We start from the raw sequence: 24,683 nt of genomic DNA, 5'->3' as shown, positions 1-24,683 counted from the left end.
TTTCTATCTTGCTGATCCTTCCATGTCTGACAAACTCACAGTCAGAAAAATAGTAGAGAGCCTCCTTCCACCCGCTGCCAATGTTGTTAAACATCTTGGGCCTAACTCCAGAACCCATGACTATCTCAGTCTGCTCGATTCAGCATACGGCACCGTGGATGATGGAGACGAGCTTTTTGCTCAGTTTCTGAATACAAATCAAAACTCAGGTGAGAAACCTTCCAGCTACCTACAGCGACTGCAGACAGCCTTGAGTAAAGTGGTTAAGCGAGGTGGCATTGCGGCCGTTGACTCAGAACGCCAGCTCCTCAAGCAGTTTTGCAGGGGTTGTTGGAATAACAGTTTAATCACGAGTTTACAGTTGGAGCAAAAGAAAACTAACCCTCCCTCATTCTCAGAGCTGCTCCTTCTGTTACGCACAGACGAAGACCGTCAAGCTGCTAAGTCAAACCGAATGAAACAACACTTAGGGTTTTCTAAGACCAAAGTTCAGTCAAACCCCCTTTCTGTTAATGATTGTACCCCTGATGATACTGACATGGCAACTGTAGCCTCTGTGACCCCTTCCGTTGACACGAATAAATTAGAACAGCAAATTGCTAAGTTACAAGCTCAGATAGCGTCTCTTAAAACATATTTGAGTAGCAACCCCGTTCAGTCTTCCACTAAACCAAATAAGAATACAAGACCCAAACCAAAGACCCCAGCTGAGCCAAAATCCCCACCCCCAGGTGAATCTGCACCTGAAAAGAGACCCCGACCAGGCTATTGCTTCAAGTGCGGGCAGGATGGGCATATTGCGCCTTCTTGCAGTAATGAGCCAGACCCTGAACAGGTTGAACTAAAACGGAAAGAGTTCAGGCAGAAACAGCAAGCCTGGGAACAACAAAACAGACATCATTTAAACTAACTTCAGTTCCTGTTGAGGGACTAACAGGAACTGAAACCAAGCGTGCATGTCCCAAAGCTGATCCATCTGATCTAGCATCCATTCATTCTCAAAACCTGGAACATCACATCAAGCTCCCAAGAGGACTTGTTGGGAAGAAATGTACTGCTTACATCACAGTAGCAGGAGTTGAGTGTAGTTGTCTTCTTGACACTGGGTCTCAGGTGACCACAGTGTCCACTTCTTTCTACAACAGCTATCTCTCAGAACATCCTATTCAACCAATTGATGGTCTTAATGTTGAAGGTGCTAGTGGTGCCACAGTTCCTTACTTGGGTTATATTCCCCTTGTCCTCAAGTTTTCAAAGACATTTGTCGAAACTGAGCCTGAAGTCTCTACTTTGGCGTTGGTTGTTCCAGATATACGTTCCAACTGTGAACTTCCTGTACTAATAGGGACAAATACACTTGATGTCATGTATGACGAGCACTGTCATGAAAAAAATCCCAATGATCTATCGTCTGTTTATGGCTTTAGACAAATCCTTCATACTCTGAAGCTCAGGAAGGAAGTAAGCTCCACTGGGAGAGTCGGCTTGATGACCCTGAAAGGCAGAGAACAGAGAGTGATACCTGCGCAAGGGAAAGTGCTTCTAGAGGGTTATGCTAAGATTAACACTACAGATGAATGTGTCATTGTCGAACAGCCTAGTACTTCCTCATTACCGGGTGGTATCTTTGTAGAGTGTTGTCTTGTTAGCATGCCCAAGGAACATCCTTACAAGTTACCTGTGTGGGTAAGAAATGAAAATGAACATGATGTAACACTTCCTTGTAGTTGTGTTATTGCTGAACTTCATGCTGCTGCGTCAGTTCATGACAACTTACCTGCTTCCCACGAGAACACTAACATTGTTCGGTGTTGTGCTGTTACTCCTCAGTCAGCTTCTGAATCCACCGAATCAGGTCTTGTCTTTGACTTTGGGGAATCCCCTCTTCCACAAGAGTGGAAGGAGAGGATGACACAAAGCTTGAACACTTACGCTGACGTTTTCGCTCAGCATGATCTAGATTTCGGGCACACATCCAAGGTCAAACATCACATACACCTGAGAGATGAAACACCTTTCAAACAGAGATCTAGACCAATACACCCTAATGATTACGAAGCTGTAAGGAAACATCTACAAACGCTTCTGGCAGCAGGAGTGATTCGCGAATCAGAATCACCCTACTCTTCGCCAATCGTTGTGGTTCGGAAAAAGAACGGCGATGTCCGACTTTGCATCGACTATCGGAAGTTGAACTCCCTGACGATCCGAGATGCTTATGCACTTCCACATCTTGAAGAGTCTTTCTCAGCCCTTGCCGGATCTAAATGGTTCTCGGTAATGGACTTGAAATCTGGGTATTACCAGATAGAAATGAAAGAATGTGACAAACCTAAAACTGCTTTTGTGTGCCCTCTGGGTTTTTATGAGTTCAATCGTATGCCCCAGGGTATCACTAATGCCCCCAGCACCTTTCAGCGCTTAATGGAGCGGTGTATGGGTAGCCTTAACCTGAAAGAAGTGCTGGTTTTCTTGGACGATGTCATCGTGTTTTCAAGCACCCTAGAGGAACATGAAACACGGCTTTTGCATGTTCTTGAGCAACTGCGGGAATATGGCTTGAAATTGTCTCCATCAAAGTGCCGTTTTTTCCAGAACTCTGTGCGGTACTTAGGGCACATTGTCTCCAACAAGGGTGTTGAGACCGACCCTGGCAAGGTGAGTGCCCTTCGCACTTGGCCATGTCCCAACACACTTAGTGAGCTCAAGTCATTCCTTGGTTTCGCAGGATATTACCGCCGGTTTGTCAAGGACTATTCCAGGATAGTAAAACCCTTGAACGACCTTACCAGTGGTTATCCACCATGTAGGAAGGGCAGAAAGTCAACTCCTTCCTCTCCTGGGTACTTGAACACCAAAGAGCCCTTTGCCGAACGATGGACACCGGCTTGTCAAGAAGCGTTTCAAACAATCATAGACAAGCTCACTTCCGCACCAGTCCTTGGATTTGCAAATCCGAAACTTCCTTATTTTCTTCACACCGATGCAAGTACTTCTGGGCTAGGTGCCGCTCTTTACCAAGAGCAAGATGGTGAACTGCGTGTTATAGCTTACGCCAGTAGAGGGCTCTCTTCCAGTGAGAAACGTTACCCAGCCCACAAATTAGAGTTCTTGGCTCTGAAGTGGTCTGTGGTAGAAAAATGTCACGACTATCTTTGTGGGAATGTGTTCACGGTTGTAACAGATAACAATCCGTTGACGTACATTTTGAAGTCAGCTAAACTTGATGCTGCTAGCTATCGCTGGTTGGCTGCTCTTTCCACTTTTGACTTTGACATCAAGTATAGGGCTGGGAAGAGCAACCAAGATGCAGACGGTCTCTCCAGACGACCTCATGATGATCTGCCAGATGATGATGCATTCCTTGAGGAGAGAGAGCGAATGAAACAGTTTGCTTCTCATCATCTCTCCCCTTCTCCTGATCACCTTGACTTACCACCTGACGTAATCACTGCTTTGTGCAGTCGTCACCTCCTTGGCGAGGTCGATGGTAACTCACCTTCTGTCACTTTGGTAGAGTCACTGGCTTTGCATGCCGATGCAGTACCAGATGCTTATGGAGAAGTAGAAGCACTAGGTTGTTCCATCATACCTACATTTAGTGAAGCAGATCTCCAACATCAGCAGAGGTCTGATCCAGTCATTGGGAAGGTTATTAACCTGCTGGAATCTGGGAATGGGACAAATCCCAAACCTATCCCTGATTCATTGGAGCTTAAGCTGATGCTTAAAGAATGGAAGCGGTTAGAACTGAAAAATAACCTCCTTTACAGAGCCCGTCGGTCAGATGGTGACATCACCTACCAGTTTGTAGTTCCTATGTCTCTTCGGTCCTCCATTCTCTCTTGGCTCCACGAAGATATGGGACACCTGGGTCTAGACAGGACTCTTGACCTTATACGTTCAAGGTTTTATTGGCCAAAGATGGCTAAGGATGTAGAGAACAAGATCAAATCATGTGGACGTTGTGTAAGGAGGAAAACACCACCGGAGAAATCTGAACCTCTTGTAAATATTCAAACAACACGTCCCATGGAACTAGTCTGTATAGACTATTTGTCCTTGGAACCCGACAGTAAAAACACCAAAGATATCTTAGTTATAACTGATCACTTCACGAAATTCGCTGTTGCCATTCCAACGAAGGATCAGAAAGCAACAACAGTGGCTAAGTGTCTTTGGGAGCAGTTTTTGATACATTATGGGTTTCCAGAGCGACTCTTGAGTGACCAAGGCAGGGACTTCGAATCCCAGCTCATCCACGAACTCTGTGCTCTTGCTGGTATCAAAAAAGTACGCACAAGCCCGTACCACCCCCGAGGGAATCCTGTTGAAAGGTTCAACAGGACCCTCTTAGGCATGTTAGGAACCTTGAAAGAAAAAGAGAAGAGTCACTGGCGTGATTATGTCAAGCCGCTGACTCATGCTTACAACTGTACAAAGAGTGATGTGACGGGTTTTAGTCCCTATGAGTTGATGTTTGGGCGCCGACCCAGGCTACCCGTAGATATTGCGTTTGGTTTACCTGTTCAGGGTGGAGCTCCCAAAAGTCACTCTCAATATGTGAAGAACCTGAAAGCCCGTCTTGAAGAGAGCTACCAAATTGTGACCAAAAATTCTGCAAAGGTCGCCGAACGGAACAAATGTAGGTTTGACAAGGTAGTAAGGGAGTCAACACTCCAAGAAGGTGATCGTGTGCTTGTACGGAACCTGCGGTTAAGGAACAAGCACAAACTTGCAGATAAGTGGGAGTCAACTGTATATAAAGTCTTGAAGAGAAAGGGAGACTTACCAGTTTATACAGTGCAGCCTATCAATGCAGATGGTCCCACTCGAACGCTGCACAGGGATCACTTGCTGCCTTGTGGTAATCTGATAGATGATGAGGAACCTGAGCAGGTCAACCCAAAGGTATGCCGCCCCAGAACGAGGAGTCGACAGTCTCAGTCCCAAGAGGATTACTCAGAGTCTGAGGATGACTCATGTGATTGTCCTGTTCGTTTGTCTGTCATTCCTGAGAAAAGGTTTATTCAGGTCTGTGAGCTTCCCAGGGGACAGCATTCCCCTGTAAATTTAGCTGCAGAGGGTGACTGTTCATTAGCCAACCCCACAAATTTCCAACCACAGGGCGAACTTGTTGCTGGAAATTCTCCTACATCGCTTGCAGAGACGGGTGAAATACTTCCCGACTCGGCTTTGGAGGAGTCAGAGGTTGCAACTGAGCAAGCCCCTATGGAAAATGATACCACTGAACCAGACCTGAACAGAGGAAACATGGCTACTGCTGACAGTGATAACAGTTTGGTGTGTCAGGAAGAACTCGAACATGGTGAAGTCATTGGTGAAAGTCAATGGCTAAACTCAAAACCAACCAGAGACATTGTTGACCAAGACAAGAATGAGAAAGATGGACAATTGACTGACACAGACATTGTTGACCAAGACAAGAATGAGAAAGATGGACAATTGACTGACACAGATATTGTTGACCAAGACAAGAATGAGAAAGATGAACAATTGATTGACACAGACATTGATGACCCAGACTTGACCACACGTCGGTCTGAAAGGTTGAGAAGGCCCCCAAAACGCTTTTACTATGACGAGTTAGGGAAGCCTTTAATCTCCTTTGCCAAGAGCCTCTTGGAGAGTTTTAATAGAGCCCTTGATACTATGGGAGATGACAGTTCCCTTGTAGTCCAGCGAAATAAGCATGAAGGGACTCATGCTGATTTGAGAAGGGAGGGTGTAACCCACATAAAAAATCAGGTCACTAACCCTTTATATGTCATTTAGACACTCAGTTCATCTCCTGTAGGGGGCAGTGTTTTCCATGAGCCTAAGACAGGTATCGCATGAAGAAGTCTGCACCTGTGTGTGACGCAGTTCCCTCTAAAACCACGAAGCAGACAGTAGTAAACTGTAGCAAACAGTAGCAGAGAGCCACGGCTAAATTAAAACAGACGTCCGCAGGCAGAGACGGTAGTCACAGGCAAATCCAGGCTCGTCCGGATAAGCTGTGAGCCGAGGAGGATAAACCCCCCTTTATGAGAATTCATGCTTGATGAACCTCTGGTTGGTTTTTTTTGTTTCGTGCTAGTCTGATCAACTATCAGAGAGATAGAGAGACGATTAAGATGGCGAGCCCAGCCCAGCGATTCTGAGAGAGAGACGATTAAGATGGCGAGCCCAGCCCAGCGATTCTGAGAGAGAGAGAGAGTTGGAGATGTGGTGTGGCCAGCCACAGAACCTACCTTGAGACTCCAGATCATGTGAATCACACATTCTGAGAACAGATAAGACACACACACTCTTCACCTACCCGGGTAGTAGAGATTTAGGATGACATACTTGAATGGACATTGATACAGAACATCCACACAATTGGATCCCTTTTTCAGAACTGAACTTTCTTGAGTTGGAGAGCTCAACTTCAATGGACTCTGATTTTGTGTCTTTTTTATTTTTGTGACGCCTCATTTGGTAAATAAAAGTACAGCTAAGCTGTCAATGTTATTGTTGTTGTGCATTGTTATTAAAGTGTCACCTGTTCAAATCAAACCACACCCACTCCTTTTTGTGAGTAAATTCCTGGTGCAACTCCTACCGGACCTAGAGCGATGTGATGTCTCTTTAACCTAAAAGTCAGGACCAAAGGTGCTACATATACATTCTTTCTTTTTAGACAACAAAAAAAAGAAAGTGGTCATTGAAATATTATTGCATACCCGAACAACTATAAAATAATAATATTAATAATAATATCATAATAATAGGGCAGATTTCCAATTAATTACAATTAATCTTCTGGCTAGCAAGGTAGCAAAAGCAAGTACATCCTTTTTGGATTTAGAATGGGAAGGGGAAGGGGGGGCAACCCCAAACACTGCACTCAGAGAATTTGGTTTTATTTTTTCCCCAACTTCTACTACTTAAAAATCTCAACCCAAAAATTATGTAGAGATGGACAATGCCAGCAGGTGTATAAGGTTTGCAGGAGACTGCTGACACCTATCACAAGTTGGAGTTACACCATCATAAATGTTAGCCAGTTGAGCCTTAGTGTAATAGGTAAAGTGTACAACTTTACACTGAATAATACTGTGTCTAGCGCGAATAGAGGATTTATGTACCCGTCTCAAAATCTCTGTCCAGACTTTCTCTGATATCACCATACCCAGGTCCTCCTCCCAGAGTGACTTTAAGCCTAGGGGCTCTGAACATAAAATATTAATTTGATTATAGATATATGAGATAGAGCCTTTAAGAGTAGGAATTGGCGTCAGGAAGCCATCCAAAGCAGAATCAGAGGGTAAATTAGGAAAGCTAGGGAATGTATCCTGAACCAAACTGCGGACTTGTAAATATCTGCTAATATGTGCTGCTTAGGAAGTGAGAATTTAACTAAAAGTTGCAAGATGCAAAAACATTATATATATATATATATATACATATACAGGTCTTTGAAGTTATGAATACCAAAATTCGTCCACCTTAAGAAAACACTGTCTATAAGGGAAGGAGGAAAAGCATGATTAGCCGCTAGTGGTGCATAAATAGAGTATGTCTGTAGGCCAAAGTGGCGCTTAAACTGGACCCAAATCCTAAGTGAGGTCTTAACAATCACATTCTTGGTGTAGGGAAAAATGGAGGAGTGGATAGGGAAGTATACTAGGGCTTTCAAGGTCACTGGTTTTGCTGAACTTGCCTCCATAACCAGCCATGCTGGGGGAGGATCTAAAGCCTCATATTGAAGCCAGTGCTTGAGAATCCTGATATTGGTGGCCCAATAATAGAACCTAAAATTTGGCAGGGCCAGCCCTCCCAGTGGCTTTGGCCTTTGCAAATATTGTTTGCAGCCTAGGAAACTTCTGATTCCAGATAAATTCAGAGATCAGGCTATCTAGTTTACGGAAAAAAGACTGAGGGAGGAAGAGTGGTATGCACCGAAACAGGTAGGAGAGTCTTGGGAGTACATTCATTTTAACAGAGTTGACACGTGCAATCAAAGACAGATTAAGCAGAGACCATCGTTCAAAGTCTTTCTGGATTCGGGTCAATAGGGGGGCAAAGTTAGCTTTGTAGAGGTCTTCAGATTTGTGCGTAACATGAATACCAAGATATACAAAACTTTATTGAGCAACTTTAAAGGGAAGGTTTTCCAGGGGATACTTCTAACAGCGGGCTTAATGGGAAATATCTCACTTTTGTTAAATTTAATTTATGTCCAGATATTTGACCAAATGAATGAAGAGTGGCAAGAGCAGCGGGAACTGAGACAGGCAGGTTGGAAACATATAAAAGTAGGTCATCAGCATAAAGGGAAACTCTCAGCTGAATATAATTTCTAAATATGCCTGTAATAAGGTGGTTGGACCGAAAGGCCTATCGAGAGAGGTTCAATAGTGATTGCGAATAATAGAGGGCTCAAAGGGCAACCCTGTCTAGTAGAGCGCGAAAAAGGCGAAAATATTCTGAATGGAAATTATTCGTCCTGATTGAGGCTTGTGGGGCTGAATAAAGCAACTTTATCCATAAAATAAAACTATTCTTAAAACCACATTTCTCCAAGACATAGAATATGTAATCCCACTCAACTCTGTCAAATGCCTCTTTGGTATTTAATGATATCACAGTTTCGTGGGTGTCAGAAGAGGAGACATTGTAAAGTACATTGAACAAACGTCTAAGGTTAAGGAAAGAGTGCCTATTCCGAATGAACCCCATTTGGTCCAAGGAAACGATGGAAGGGAGGATGGATTCCAGACGTAATGCTAATAGTTTGGATAAAATTTTAAAATCAACATTTAATATGCTTATTGGTGCAGGCTAACAGGGCTTTTCCCATTTTGCAGAGATGATGCAGCTGTATTAAGTTCAGCGATAGTAATTGGCCTCTCTAACTCTTCCGCAGCTGGTTGATCAAGTGAGGGAATGTCCAAACTTTCAAAGAAAATGGCAAAATCAGGAGTGGTATCTTGATCAGATTAATAGAGAGACATAAAGGGGGAGTTTTTCCTCTCCACAGTCACCTGTGCTTGCTCATTGTGGGAACTGTTGGGTTTCTCTACGTTAATATTGTTTTAAGGTCTTGACCTTTAAATGTAAAGTGCCTTGAGATAATGTAAATTATGAATTAGCGCTATATAAATAAAATTGAATTGAATTGAATAAAATTCCTTAAACACATTATTAATTTCCATGGGTTCAGTGGTGATACGCAAATTAGTCTGAATTTGTGGGATATGGTGAGATGTAGATGCCTGACGTAATTAGTGTGCTAATAATTTACTGGCCTTATCTCCATGCTCATAGAACTGGGAACATAGAAGTTCAGGTAGCGTACAACCTGTCAAGTTCAGATATGCGTTGCGTCAGCTAAATTAATTTCTCCCTCCTCAGTTTCTTCTCATATCCTTCAAAGGAGATTATCTCCCCCCTGATGTATACCTTTAAGGCCTCCCAAAGTACTGAGGCAGACACATCGGGTGTTTTATTCAAGCTCACAAAGAAGTCAATTTGTTGTGAGACAAAGTTAACAAAATCATCATTTTAAAGAAGGCGTGTATTAAGACGCCATGGCGCACACGTAGAATTAAAGCTCTTAATGCAAATATCCATAGAAATAGGGGCATGAACGGAAATAACAATAGCATCATATTTACAATTAGATACCTATGAGAGAAATCTATTATCAACCAAAAAATAGTCAATGCGGGTGAAAGTGTGATGGACATGAGAGAAAAATGAATATTCCTTCCTTCTTAGCAGGGTTACAATAGCGCCAAACATGGCCCATTAAAACTTGTGAATCTAATGTCACACCCACTGGATGATGTTGTTATTTTGGTGTCTTTTTGTGATTTAATATTTATTTTCTTTGGATGTGTGAGTCTTATCTCAGACAGTAGTTTGAGATAAAGACGTGATATGTATATAAAATGTAATATTTGTACATAAAATGTATGAAAATTATGTATTTTTGATAATAAAAGGAAAAAAATACAAATAAACACGCCCAACCTCATCTGATCTCGGAAGCTAAGCAGGGTTGGACCTGGTTAGTACTTGGATGGGAGACCGCCTGGGAATACCAGGTGCTGTAAGCTTTTTAGACTTTTCTTTGCAAAGAGCAGTGGGCGCTGTTGCTTACTCCTCTCTGAGCTGCTCTCACTGTAACTAATAAACTCTCATCACTAGTTCATTCTGTTTCCTCCTCCTCTCTGAGCTGCTCTCACTGTAACTAATAAACTCTCATCACTAGTTCATTCTGTTTCCTCCTCCTCTCTGAGCTGCTCTCACTGTAACTAATAAACTCTCATCACTAGTTATCAGGACCTGATCAGTACATGAAGTTACTTAGTGTTTGTTTGATTCCAGAGTTTATTAAACTCATTTAAACATCATGAAAAATGACTCGTCAACATGTTGTGCTCAGTACAACATGAGAGGAGACGCTCACAGTCAGGACCAGGTGATAAAATGACCGGAGCGACACGCAGACATGATCAGACACCATGGATTTATAATAATAACTTAACACATTATCTTAAATCTGTTACTAAATCATCCAATAAAAGGTGTACTATGAACTTGTTTTTAAGTGTGAACTGACTCAACACTGCAAACAGCAGCTACTGCACAACAGTCAGCACTGACAGGCAGAAGTAGTAGAACTGGATCATCACACTCCTGTGACCAATCCTGCTCAAGACTGAGGTTAGGACCGCCCTTACTCATTTGCATATGACACAGAAATACAGAAATAAATAAATGTGGAAATAAATAAATGTATAAATAAATAAATGTGGAAATAAAATTAAGACATGTATTTATTTATTTCCACATTTATTTATTTCTACATTTATTTATTTCCACATTTATTTATTTATTCCCACATTTATTTATGCATTTATTTCCACATTTATTTCTACATTTATTTATTTATACTTAAGTCATTTCTCGTCCTCCATACATGTGAGGTCTGGGGGCGAGGGAGGTGGTGAATTTTAAGGGGAGAGAGAAAGTGACAGCGTGGTGGTCAGACACAGTGAGTGGGGTAACAGAGAGTGCCGGGGTACTACAGGACCTTGTGAAGACAAGATCGAATTGATTCCCGGCCCGGTGGGTCAATTAATTCAGAGGAGCGCAGCTTCTCTGGGGGGATGTTGAAATCACCCAGGACAACGAGCGGTGTGCCATCGTCAGGGGAGCATCTCAGGAGGGCATCCATCTCATCAAAAGGTCACAGAGAGGACCAGGAGGGCGATAGATCACCACAATGTTGAGTTTGAAAGGAAGTGTGACTGAGACAGCATGGAATTCAAAAGCAGATCTGGGAAGGTGGTCCAGGGGAAGGACCTGGTAGGACCACATGGGGGAGAGGAGGAGACCAGTTCCTCCTCCTCGATCTGTTTGTCTCAGGGGGTGTGAAAAGGAGCAGGCAGATGAGAGGGCAGCTGGAGTGATCCAGGTCTCAGTAAGGGCCAGGAAGTGGAGAGTCTGCAGGGAAACATAGTAACATAATTAACAGATATTTATGTAAATGTCTCTCCCCGTCGGGGAATCGAACCCCGGTCTTCCGCGTGACAGGCGGACTTACTGTCCACATCAACCACATCCAGATTACAGTGGTGCTGTTCTGTTAAGGATATGGAAAGCAATTTCCATTGAGGCCTAAGATTGACAAGTTTGTGTTCCCTGTATTTACAAAGACTGATCTGTAAGATATCTGGGATTCCGACCACATCTTTCAAGTTTCCTGGTAATCCGTCCAATGGTTTTTGCATAATCCTGCAAAATAACAGGCAAACAAATGAGACGAATAAATCTATTTTTATCTTTTTCATTTCCAACAGCCCCATCAATGAACAACAACATGAGCCACATCTCAGTGAGAGATCTTTAGACAATCCTCCAGAGAAACCTTGTGTGGAGCCGGGCCTGGAGGAGCCATGAGGCTGAGCAGAGACCTCATGGCCATCCGTCTGCAGGTGGACAAACACTTCCAGAGCAGCAACACATCAGAGGAATGGCAGATGATGGGGGAGGTCATCGACAGCCTGCTGTTTGGCCTATACATCATCTTCATCTCTGTCAGCTTCATCACCATCGTGTCCATCTGGATCTGGAGTAACTTGTATGCGGCGTGATTCACATCAGGACGACAAGAAGAGAGTTTTTATCACTGTGGGTGTACCAGGAGCTCACACACTGGATTCTGAGACTAGGTACTGGCTGATTTACCGTGTCTGAGTGATAGAACAGGATTTTCTGTATTTTTATTAACTTTTTAGTAAGTTTGGACTAAAACTTTGAAGAAGAAAATGGAAAAGGTTTTTCAGTCCACTCAGTGACTGTGTCCATGCTGCTCTCAGTTTCACTTAGATTGTTATTATATGATCAACTTGCTGATTTATACAAACAATGTGAGGACCAGTAAACAGAAACGTGTAAATCACTCTACCATCTCTTTCCAAATTTGCATGTCTTTGAGCCCTTTGTGTGTGTGGGGGATTGTATAAAAAAATGAAAATGAGTGGAAAAAGAATTTCCCCTTGAGGGATCAATAAAGTTTCAATAATTAATTATTAAATCTCTTTTTAAAAAGTCAAACAAAAACCTCAGCCGTGACTTGAACCTTGAAATAAACTTAAAGTTATTATGTGTTTGGCTCTTAAAATGAAATTAAGTTGAACAACATAAATAATGATAATGAATATAATACATTTTCCAGAAACGTTATGAAATGTTGTGTATTTTTCGTCTATAAAGTTTATAGTTCAGATTGTAGTCAGTGGTCACAAGGCCACAACATCAAGACCACATTTTCCCTTGTTTAAATTTCAAATCAAAATGGTTACTACCGCCTGTTTACCCTAATTTATTAACTAACTTGATGCTACTGTTTTTGATGATTATCATTAAAAACTAAATTGATCTATGTTGGATTATATCCACTGGATGGCATCATTGGCCAACTGGTGCATGCATGAAGTAGAAAGTAATGCTGCCGGTATCCACCTCTCAAGGGTAGGCTTTGCTCCAGATTGGGAGCAATCCCAATCTCACATCCCTTCCTCTCCACAACTGATGACTTTTCACTCCACCTGTCATGGCTTGTGCCGTTTCCGTGGTGTTTTCCATGTCCCTCCTCCTTTTCCTCCTCCTTTTCCTCCTCGGGTGTGCGTGGGTGTGGTCTCTACTCCTGGCATGAGTTCTACACCTGGCTTCAATCATCCTCATCACCAGCGCTACAAATACCCAGGTCTCTCCTCCACTCCTTGCCAGGTTGTTACAGTCACTCCTGTGGTTCACACTCTCAGCTTCACTCGTAGTGTTTCTTAGAAAAAGAACCTCCTCGCTTGTTTTTTGTACATGTGACTCACTTTGTTTTTTCCCCTGCCTCAGGATCGCCAGAGCTCAACCCGCATGCCCTCGCTCCTGCTCACCCTCAGCCAGCCTTCAGCCTGTTGCCTGCCTGCCACAAGCTTTTCATTAAAAAAAAACTCATTTCACAAACTGTTCCTCTCTTTGTCTGCTTCCGGGTCCAGCCACAACAAAACCGTAACACCACCTTTAAGTCTGGCCAACTATTAAAACATCTACATCCTGACATGGTTAAATAGAGAAACCAACAGTTCAACAATGAGCAGCACTCTGAGACTGTGAAGGGAAAAACTCCCTCATCAACAGGGAGAAACCTCTAGAACCAGACTCAGTGTGGGCGCTTATCTGCCTCGACCGGTAGCAAAGAAAAAGGAGAGGAGAGGAGAGATGGATGGAAAAGTGGGGAGAGAAGAGAGAGTGATAGATGTGATCAGATCTGACTAGTTAAAATGTAAACAACAGTGTAAAGACTATTATTTATTAGTGATAACAGGCACAATTTATATAATAATTAATTACTGAAATATTGTAATTAAAAATAGTAATAATGGTAAAAGTTGTTGTCCTGAAGTTCCGGGGTGAGAGATATCTGAAATGAGAGAGAAAAAGAGAGAGAGAGAGAGACTATGGGAGGACAAAGTGAAATAGTCATTGACATGTATTAAAATAAATAAATGAATGTGGGGGGGCAGAGGGACAGAGAGAAGTGTTTTTTCACAGTTTGCACAGAGACAGTTTTGCACAATCCTCACCTTATTGACCTCATTCGCCTTGTTTCTGCCTTATTTTTAACATGTTCATAGCCTTATTCTATTTTATGTAAATATTGTATTCTTATGTAAATTTGGTCGGTATTCCAGAAAGGACAGCACAAGAATTTCAATTCATCTCTGTTCTCTGTGTATTTGACAATAAAATGAATCTTGAATCTTGAATAAAGGAAACTGGATCAGAGGCAAACACTAACTCAGGCCCTGCAGCATGTGTTCATCATCTTTTATTCTTATTTCCCATTTGTCATAAAAAAAAAATAGATAGATAGATAGTGAACCCTCTGCTGACAGTTCACAGGAAAAAAGAGAAGGAATGGATGAAAAAGATGGAAATAAGAATTTGATGTCAGTTTCAGTAGGGCTGGACGATTATGGGAAAAACAATAATCCCGATTATTTTGATTCCTATTGAAATCACGATTAATAAACACGATTATTTGTTGATTGGCAGTGGAGATATCTTTTTCAACTTCAGCGCGACATTTATCATACAAAGCAGGCAGTGCCACTCTGCTGAAGTGTTTGCGGGATGGCAACACATACCGCTTGTCCATCGTCTTCACCAGTGTTTTGAACCCTGGGTTGCTAACTGTGCTGATGGGGCACATGTCCTTCGCTAGCATGAACGTCACCGCCTCCGTTATCTCTCGCTGTAGCCGGGAGCCGGTGAGATATGGAGCGGCATTGGAAAGAGTGTCCTCAATGGAGGACTGTGTTGCGGTGGCTGAAGTTGACACTCTTGCACTTTTTTGGGTCTTTTGCTCTGTCAGTACTTTGTCATAGACCACTTTATAGCTGAACTTTAAATGGTTAAACATATTTGTCGTGTTGCCCTGGGGTGCAGACACGACGGCGTAACAAACTTTGCAAACAATCTCCTTCTGCTCTACGTCCAACGATTTGAAGCCAAAATGTCTCCAAATGACCGAGCTTGCCCTACTTTTCTTTTCAACTAAAGGCTCGGGCTGCTTTTCTGCCATGTTGTCAATCGCTCTTTCCACAATCGATCCACAAACTCACTGCTGCAGCTGGTGCCTTCACTCTGCTTTACAGCGCAGTAATTTGCATACAGGCAGCGCGGCGGCACATTAATCGTTTTTCTTCGATTATGAGCGTGAGAGGCCGAAATCGTGATCAAATTTCTATTAATCGTTCAGTCCTAAGTTTCAGCGATTGGCAGCCTTCAAGTCATGGAGCCACGCGAAGAAGTTAGTAACAGACTGGAGGGCCACGTCTTTGCCTTGCTGCTCGCCGGGGTTCTTGTTTAACTCCCACTTGTAGTACGTCCTGATCGTGATCACGTCGAAGTCATAAAGACAGTCAAAGAACATCCGCAGCAGCTCTGATGGAGGGAGGACGACAAGATATTTCAAACAATTAGAATCATTGTGCACAGAAACAGATTCATGGTGTCTGAAAGTAAAATATATATATGAGTAATGAGACTCACGGCTAGGGTGATCCATCTGCACCATCAGGACCTGCAGGGCAGAGAGAGCCTGCAGCTGCTTCTCCTCATCATGCAGGTATTTCTTCAGCAGTGTGGCTCGCTGTCTCATCAGATCGTGGTCCACAATGTAGTAGTTTTCATCAGCTGAGGTAAAAGAAAGGAAAGCTTCATTAAACACTGACAGGACCATCACCTCATCATATTTAGTCTGTTATCCATATTCTCTCATAAGGAAAGTGAAGAACTTGACTTACAGATGATTGTTGACTGGCAGATGCAGGTCGTCAGAGTTCTGATGAACGTGTTGGAGGAGGTCTGCTGCTCATCCAGGTTGTTCTACACACAAACATGTTTATTAACACACATGTAGAAAACAGCTGCAGTCCTCTCATGCAGAGGAAACATTCAGCTAGAACAACAACAGATTGTAGATTGAATTTGAACTGGAGGAACAAACCTCAATCCAATCAGCGATGGTGTGGTTGTCGGCCTTGTCCTGAATCAGTGTGTCCAGCTCCTTTTTCTGCTCTGCAGAGCTCAGCTTCTTCTTCTGACTCTCCTTCGTCTCCTTGTCCAGAGTGAACTCCACATTCTATAGACAGAGGCATAATGTTTAACATGTCTTGCACCTCCTGGTTCCTCCACTCCCCCCACTTGTAATTCACCATATTTAACAAAACCTAACTGTCAACTTTGAGTTGACCATAAAGAAGATGGCACAGAGTTTAAATCATGACCCATCTTCAGTTTCTTCTCTATTTTTGTTTCAAAGGAACTGACGTTTCCTCCAATATTCCACTTTCACTCGTACTAGTTTCTAAACCTGTTAATATCTCAAAAGCATAGTTGAAATTTCAGATCATCTTTCAGTTGGTGATGAAGCTAGAGAGTGACCTCTCACCTTTTCTGTCACAAACTTGTGGACGTCTTCATCCTCGGGCAGGAAGTCTTTCCACCGGAGGCCGGCCTCCTTCCACATTATACCTGCCTTCTCACGGCTCTGATGAGAAGATACACATAGTTACTGACTGATTCATAAACACATCCACTGATCATTATATTACATAGAATCTAGACAATGGACATAAGGAGACACATATGGAGACAGTTCTCACCATTGCTTTGCACAGTCCATTGAGGATGTGAACCAGCAGGACTCCAGCTGTTCCCAGAGGGATCAGAGGCTTTGAAATCTCCCTGGAGACAAAACCAAGGAACAAATTAACAGTGAATGAATGAGAAATTAAAAACTTTCCTTCTCTATTTTGGCTACTTACCTGAAAAGCACTCCCATTGGGATCCCACCTTCAAGGAGCATGGGAGTGAGCAGCTCTGACAGGTACAGCCAGATTTTGGGGATATCTATTGCCAGGTCCTCAGTTTCCTCGATGATTCCCTGAAGCCTGAACAGACAGAGAGCACACATCTCAATATGTATTTGAAGATTTAACAAAACAAAACAAAAAAAACTAGTTGAATTTTTTTAATAAGATGACGAAAAGAAGATTTTCCAACTGAATTAGCATTTGGCTGGTTTTGTTTTTGTGAAACCTCTGTGGAACTCAACACTGACCCTTTACAGTACTGCTCAGGTGGGAGGATGCCACTCTTTATGAGCTGGTGCAGCAGCAGGCCCATGCGCTCCCTGGTGGTGGCGTTGCGGTCCAGCGTGTACTCCAGCCCTTTTCTCACAAAAAGGAATAGCAGCTGAGTGCTCTTCAACTCTTGCACACACTGCAGCGCCTCCTGTTGGGACAGTGAGGGACATAACACAGACAGAGATAAATGATGATGTTTACAGAAACTTCAGTGTAACGGTCATAACTGTAACTATTACTGCGAGAAGTCAAAGTGCTGCTACCGCTTCACATTAAAACTGTTCACCCAGCAAACTACACAGCGACTTTTATTGTGAAGCAGCCACAGGAAATGAGTGAGGTAAGGAACTGTCAAGGAAAGTGGTGCTAAAGGTATCATTTCATTCTTCTAACAACTGCTCATCAGCGTACCTTCATGTCATTGATGTTCAGGTACTCCTTGATGATGGCGCTGGACTTCTTTTCAAGCTGTTCCTCCGTCAAACTGGGCTTGGTGGAGTTGAAGGTGCTGTGGTGCTGATACCATCGACCGACTTGTCTGTCAGGCTGCTGGTTGAACTGCTGGCCTCTCTGTCGGTCGGACTGCTGGTTTAACTGTCGGTTGTCCCGTCCATCAGACTGCTGATTGAACTCTCTGTTGTCCCGTCGGTCAGGCTGCTGGTTGAACCGTTGATTGTCCCGTCGGTCAGGCTGCTGGTTGAACCGTTGATTGTCCCGTCGGTCAGGCTGCTGGTTGAACCGTTGATTGTCCCGTCGGTCAGGCTGCTGGTTGAACCATCGGTTGTCTCGTCGGTGGGGCTGCTGGTTGAACCGCTGGCCCTCCAGATTAGCCTCTTTGCGGATCTCGCCAATGGTCTTGGGGCCCTGGTCCTTGTGCCGGGGAACCCACTTGTTCTGTAATGGGTGGAAGGGAGAGAGATGGAGAGTGCAGGACACAGGTAATTAATGATAAATATTTTACTAACAGTTCCACTTTTGACAAGATCGACCCAAACAAGGAATATTAGACGTCAGAAAATATATACTTTCTTAGAAGAGCCGAAATAAGAAAATGAGTTATGTGAAATGTAAATAAAATGTTAATTAATAAGGGACTGATAACATATTCAACATAATACCTATAGTCATGAACACAAAATACATACATGAGAACAATATAGGACAAATAATGTAAGAAATGATTAAACCCACTGATCCTTCAGTAAACAGGATAGTGTTGGATGATCAGCACAATGTGACATAGAATCATATTTCCAAGTAATATGGTGCAATGCTCTGTTGATTCTGCTGAACTAATACATTCTTTGTCAGATTTTGCTGATAGTGGTCCACACAGTGGATCAGTGAATGTGTTCTGACATTTTCATTTTCTTTGCATAACAATTTTGAAAGCAGGTCTCAGCTCTGATGGACTTGCATCAATCATTGTGATCTGATTGGTTCTATTCATAAGCACTTTGCTTTATTTGTCTCATGATTGCCAGTGCATATCCTTGTGTAAATCTGTGGTTTGTGTTGCTTCTGTAACTTACAAGTCGAAGTTCAAGCACATCCTGCAACATGAAGCAGATCCTGTTGCTGGTACTCTTCACCGTTACAATCTGCTTCATCTGATCAAAACACTCGTCCAAACGAGTCTGAAGACAAGCACAAATTAAAACTTAATCCAGCTACACATTCATTAGAACTAATATACATGTAATGAATATGCATGTGAACTTAATTTCCTCTCTACCACACACTTCCTCTATATGTAACTGTGAGTGTTGTACCTTTCTTATCCCAAGTTCTAGCTGCTTGCCGATGGCAGACACTAGGGTGCACAGGCACTCCAGGGACACCTCATCATTGTCCTTGAGCAGCTTGGTAATGCAGTCGCACGCGATGCCATCTGTGAGCATTTTAAGTTTGTACAGCTCACCGAGGAACTTCAGGTTACTCACAGACTCCCTTTTGGCCTTGTATTTAATCTCCTCTAACTCTTCAGTGAGCTGCTTCTTCTCCTGGTCCTGTCAGGGAAAGATGTTGAAAAAATTATGGATCAAGAAAAAGAAACTTTAGCAGAGGGATAGTTAAGTTTATATCTCTAAAACCCAGATGTTTAACATGACAGTTCCAAATATAGATAAGATTCTGTAGCATCTTTGCATAATGCTTTCACAGTATGTGGTTGTCTTTGGATCCCCTCCATCAGTCACTCAAGTTCAATCACCATGACTTCCTTTGTGCATAAATGAAAAACCCAACTGGTAGTTCTTAATACGTTACTGTACCCCTGAAGCAGCCTCCAGCTCCTCCTGTTTCTTCTTCAGGATTTCATTGTCATCTTTGTCTTTCTCAAACTCCTTTTGACAACGTAGGAGCAGAAGCTTGTTGAAAGTGACTTTCAGTCCATCTGGGGTGTGGACTGTGAGCTGCAAAGAGAGAAAACAGGACAGGAGAGGACGTGTGGTCGGGTTATGTAGTGCAAATGGCTTCTCAGTTCCTCGATCCCATTACTTTGACCATTGGCCCAGAACTATGGCACTAAATTCATGTCATCAGCCTGGTAGAGGTATGTGTAAACTAGGACTTGAATGGTAAACACCAATCCAGGAGCACGTTTCTGTTACATATACCAGACATGGTTATCATATCATTCTTATTAAAGTGATTGTGTCCTTATTAGTAGATCACAGACACATATTGTGCTCCTTCTCTGAACCAATTCCTCACACTTGAAGGCTTTTTGTCACTATCTAAGCTAAAATATCAACACACAAACATTCACAGGCTTAATTTCAAAGAATTCAAAAGGCCATACTTACCATCTTGAGGCTTTGGCACATTTTGGCATAGACCCTTGAAAAACTTGGCTCTGAGATGGCCTTTTCGAAGGTGAGCTCTACGACTCCGCTCAGCCTCTCCTTGGTGTCGATGTCGAGTTCAGTCACCTGATTCACCAGGATATCTAACTTTTCGGGGGTCACTCTGTTAAGGATGCCGCGGAACAGTTTGAACACCACTTGGGTCTTGACCTGCTCTGGATCGTTCTCTGGCTTTGCGCAGCTGTGAACACCTGTCCTCACTGAAGACTCCCAGGGGTTCTCAGCCTTGTGCAGCTTCAAGTCTGCTGTCACTTTCCAGGGGATGACTTTCCTCTGGATCTGCTCAGAGGGACGTGGTTCACTATCTAATCTCACACTAGTTGACATGGTTCCTGTCTCAAGTTGAATATTTTATGTTGGTCCTTCAGAAAATATGATGCAGATGCTTCTTGCCGCCTACATATATAGGGTCAAGATCAAAGGCAGGACAGGATGCTTTGATCAATAGGCAGTTAAACTACAATAAACTATACTAAACTATAAATAAAGCAATAAACCCTAAAAATTCCTTTAATGTAGTGCTTTATGATGTATTTGTATGGCGGTTGAGGGCTCAACGTACTGCAAATCAAGAAAACACTTGCAAATTAAGAGTTTCTGTATTTGCTTGTGTTGTGACCTTTTGCAGCATATGTGTCGTCAAATGGATGAATTGTGTTTTCTCTATTTGCATGGTTTTCTACATTTGTAGCACATTGAGCTCTCACGGCCACAGTTGACTGTAGATGGACCGCAATTTTATACAATGAACATCATATTGTATTTAAGAAGACATGAAACTAGAGATAACTCCTTATAAACTCATAAACTCCTTATGTTTACTGACATTATGAATCAAGTGAGAATCATTTTCTCATAGACTTCTACAGAAACTACTGTTGGAGTCATCCTCTGCTGGTCATAACACAGAAAAGTGAGCTTTTCCAATCCAACATTTTTATAGGAGTGATATAAAGCCCTGATTTCATGTTTATAGGGAACACTGCAAAAAAAGAAAGAATGGAATATTGTGTTTTTGTAGAATCAGTTGAGACGCTGTTGTAAGCTTGTGATCATTCATTAAAATTGAAATCTACATGGGTTGCATTTAAAGGTTCAGTGTGTAGAATTTAGTGACATCTGGTGGTGAAGTGTCATGTTGCAGCTATATACTCCTCACCTCACCCTCTCCTTCCAAACATGAGAGAGAACCTATGGTGAACTTCAGTTGTCATGAAAACTCAAAAGGTGTTTAGTTTGTCCAGTTTGGACGACAGTAAAAAACACGGCTGCCTCCACAGAGAGGACCCCCCTCCATGTAAATATAAAGTATTTAAATATAAAGAGCTCATTCTCTGGTAAAGAAAACAACAATTCATACAATTTAGTTGAAACACACTCGTGAAAACATCACAAGGATTATTTCACATTCAATTTCTGCCAAAAATCCCTTTCACCTAAATCGTACACACTGAACCTTTAAGGGGACTGATATGCACTTTACTGAGTGCCATTGTAGCTCACGTTTATATTATCTGCCTTTGTCATGTGTCTGCACTTTAGGTTCTGAGATCCTACTTACATAGCAAGTCAAGGGTTTCCCCTCCACTCAAAATTCTTGCAGCTGCTGCTTCAGGATCAGAGCAGACGCACCTTATGAATCCTGTATCCTTGCACAGTGCTGCATGTCCTCCCTCCTCACTCCCCCACTGACCTGTGCTCACTTTACACATTTACAATAAACACTAATTAGATGTAATTAGGATCTGAACAGTAGTGAACCCTACTTTGTGTTTGTTTGATTCGCTCCAGAGTTTATGAGAAGTATTTATACAATTTGATAGTCCACCATTTTGCATGCATGCACTTCAACATCAATTAATAACTAAATAACTTTTGTTTGTGTGAAGAGCGACAGACAGGCAGACACGCACACACACCAAAAAAATTCCTCCTGCAGATTATGACATAAAACAGTGTTTAACTTTGTTGTTGCAGAAGATCTGACGCCCCGTTTATCCAGGAGCATACATATTGTACGTGTGAGTGATTAGAAAAGAGCAGAGGAGCTAAATCTCTCATTAATGAGCCTGGTTGCACTGGCAGCAAGGCCACCTTACTGAGTGTTTCAGCACACAAGCCTTGGTGCATTGATATGTAGAGTGTCAAAATAATTACATTACGATTTATTTTATTATTTATCAATTTATTTGTTTATGTATTTGTTTATTCATAAGTTGGAGGGGTTGGTCCCCGTTGCTAAAAAAAATCAGAGGGGAAACACTGAAGTTCGTAGCACTGTAGCTTTAAACACGTAGTATTAACTGAGGATGATTCAGATGTGTGCATCAACATTTTTTAGCAGCTCAAAGCTACATTTTAGCAGCTCTCTCAGAAATTTCACTAAAACTTCATTTTCAGTTTAATGCAAGAAATCATAGGTTCCACTACATGTCTACAGATGTTTAGAATGAATAACGTTATCCTTTAGAGATCATAAACCAATTTGTAAGGATGGACTCATACTTGTGTGTAAAAAGTGATTTCAAATATTGATTTCTTAAAGTTTTCAGCATGTATTGGTGGTATTCAGTTACTTAAATGGAATTCCAAAATGTACTATACTCCGGCCAAGATGTAAAATCCTGTATCCAAAGCATGCTAACTTCCTGTGTGTCTGAATGTGTACCCATTGTAGTATTATGTGTGCCAGGTCCTAAAATGCGTACAAGCATTTCTATCAAAGAAATTCCCATTCCTCTACAACCTTCCCACATCTAGGATCTGTTTCTCTAACAGCTGAGGGACTTTGCATTCCCTCTTTTCTCCCTCTTGGCAGATCAATCCACCTGCCCTTCCTCTATAGAACAAAGATGCCACATCTGAAATACAGATAAAGCAAACAGAACAAATGTGCTACCTCCGGAGCATGGCATCACACATTTCGGTAAATCTATGATAAAGTCACAAAAGGAATCTCTCTTCCTTGAAGACTCGCAGATACTGTCCCCTCCCAGTATCTGTCGGGCTGAGCAGGCAAAGAGAATAAATCATCCCTTTTCATGTGGGAGTCGAGCTTTGAAAATTAACATTTCCCTCCTATTAACGAATGCTACTCAGAGAGGAGCTCTTAGTGGATATATGTTGCAGGTAGTTCTATAAAACACAAATGCCTCTGTACTCTTTACACAAAATGATGCAGAGAGTTTCGCAAAAATGTTCCTCAGGCACACTGAAGTGGGATTTAAACTAATTCCAACAGGCATGACCTCCAGTAGCCAGCTATGAGATGGTGAGAAAGGATCCAGGCAACGTTCTCCTTCTAGCACTCCCTTTTTTGAATGTCATACAACTTGTTGTTATACTTTTTGTATAAATAACTAAGTGTTACACATTGAATGTCTTCCTGGAGATACTACATAAAACCATACATCATTATTCCTCACATCCCTTCCTCTCCACAACTGATGACTTTTCACTCCACCTGTCATGGCTTGTGCCGTTTCCGTGGTGTTTTCCATGTCCCTCCTCCTTTTCCTCCTCCTTTTCCTCCTCGGGTGTGCGTGGGTGTGGTCTCTACTCCTGGCATGAGTTCTACACCTGGCTTCAATCATCCTCATCACCAGCGCTACAAATACCCAGGTCTCTCCTCCACTCCTTGCCAGGTTGTTACAGTCACTCCTGTGGTTCACACTCTCAGCTTCACTCGTAGTGTTTCTTAGAAAAAGAACCTCCTCGCTTGTTTTTTGTACATGTGACTCACTTTGTTTTTTCCCCTGCCTCAGGATCGCCAGAGCTCAACCCGCATGCCCTCGCTCCTGCTCACCCTCAGCCAGCCTTCAGCCTGTTGCCTGCCTGCCACAAGCTTTTCATTAAAAAAAAACTCATTTCACAAACTGTTCCTCTCTTTGTCTGCTTCCGGGTCCAGCCACAACAAAACCGTAACACCACCTTTAAGTCTGGCCAACTATTAAAACATCTACATCCTGACATGGTTAAATAGAGAAACCAACAGTTCAACAATGAGCAGCACTCTGAGACTGTGAAGGGAAAAACTCCCTCATCAACAGGGAGAAACCTCTAGAACCAGACTCAGTGTGGGCGCTTATCTGCCTCGACCGGTAGCAAAGAAAAAGGAGAGGAGAGATGGATGGAAAAGTGGGGAGAGAAGAGAGAGTGATAGATGTGATCAGATCTGACTAGTTAAAATGTAAACAACAGTGTAAAGACTATTATTTATTAGTGATAACAGGCACAATTTATATAATAATTAATTACTGAAATATTGTAATTAAAAATAGTAATAATGGTAAAAGTTGTTGTCCTGAAGTTCCGGGGTGAGAGATATCTGAAATGAGATAGAGAAAAAGAGAGAGAGAGAGAGACTATGGGAGGACAAAGTGAAATAGTCATTGACATGTATTAAAATAAATAAATGAATGTGGGGGGGCAGAGGGACAGAGAGAAGTGTTTTGCACAATCCTCACCTTATTCACCTCATTCGCCTTGTTTCTGCCTTATTTTTAACATGTTCATAGCCTTATTGAATTTTTATGTAAATTTGGTCGGTATTCCAGAAAGGACAGCACAAGAATTTCAATTCATAGGGAAACGTGTGTTCTCTGTG

At 42.3% G+C, this 24,683-nt stretch overlaps 1 protein-coding gene, 2 long non-coding RNA genes and 1 other non-coding gene across 7 annotated transcripts; 2 read left to right on the top strand and 2 right to left on the bottom strand.

Annotated features, from left to right (window-relative positions):
• The first annotated feature begins 10,878 nt into the window (after nucleotides 1-10,878).
• Nucleotides 10,879-14,662, top strand: LOC138411861 (uncharacterized). Its single transcript, XR_011244355.1, has 2 exons — nucleotides 10,879-13,290; nucleotides 13,411-14,662. It is a non-coding gene; the product is annotated as an uncharacterized lncRNA (long non-coding RNA).
• LOC138411857 (eukaryotic translation initiation factor 4 gamma 1-like) lies at nucleotides 14,371-20,447 on the bottom strand. The gene is made up of 13 exons (XM_069533103.1): nucleotides 20,018-20,447; nucleotides 19,484-19,624; nucleotides 18,983-19,219; nucleotides 18,743-18,847; nucleotides 17,622-18,104; nucleotides 17,186-17,358; nucleotides 16,890-17,015; nucleotides 16,728-16,809; nucleotides 16,514-16,612; nucleotides 16,070-16,204; nucleotides 15,867-15,948; nucleotides 15,613-15,756; nucleotides 14,371-15,504 (listed from the first exon to the last, which is right to left on the bottom strand). The coding sequence occupies exons 1-13, from the start codon at nucleotides 20,402-20,404 to the stop codon at nucleotides 15,329-15,331; spliced, it is 2,370 nt and encodes a 789-aa protein (XP_069389204.1). The 5' UTR covers nucleotides 20,405-20,447; the 3' UTR covers nucleotides 14,371-15,328.
• LOC138411969 (small nucleolar RNA SNORD66) lies at nucleotides 19,685-19,762 on the bottom strand. Its single transcript, XR_011244458.1, has one exon. It is a non-coding gene; the product is annotated as a small nucleolar RNA SNORD66 (small nucleolar RNA).
• Nucleotides 20,448-20,583: 136 nt separating the features above from the next.
• Nucleotides 20,584-24,612, top strand: LOC138411858 (uncharacterized). 4 transcript variants are annotated; one of them, XR_011244345.1, is made up of 4 exons: nucleotides 20,584-20,990; nucleotides 21,620-22,092; nucleotides 22,896-23,721; nucleotides 23,842-24,612. It is a non-coding gene; the product is annotated as an uncharacterized lncRNA (long non-coding RNA). The 4 variants fall into 4 exon arrangements; XR_011244346.1 differs by having other exon boundaries at nucleotides 21,620-23,348; nucleotides 23,469-23,721; XR_011244344.1 differs by having other exon boundaries at nucleotides 21,620-23,698.
• The last annotated feature ends 71 nt before the right edge of the window (nucleotides 24,613-24,683 follow it).

The sequence above is a fragment of the Paralichthys olivaceus genome, chromosome 10 (genome assembly GCF_024713975.1).
Source record: "Paralichthys olivaceus isolate ysfri-2021 chromosome 10, ASM2471397v2, whole genome shotgun sequence".
Taxonomy (NCBI): Eukaryota; Metazoa; Chordata; class Actinopteri; order Pleuronectiformes; family Paralichthyidae; genus Paralichthys; species Paralichthys olivaceus.
Note: the sequence above shows the minus strand (reverse complement) of the source record. Positions and strands in the feature narration are given on the sequence as shown.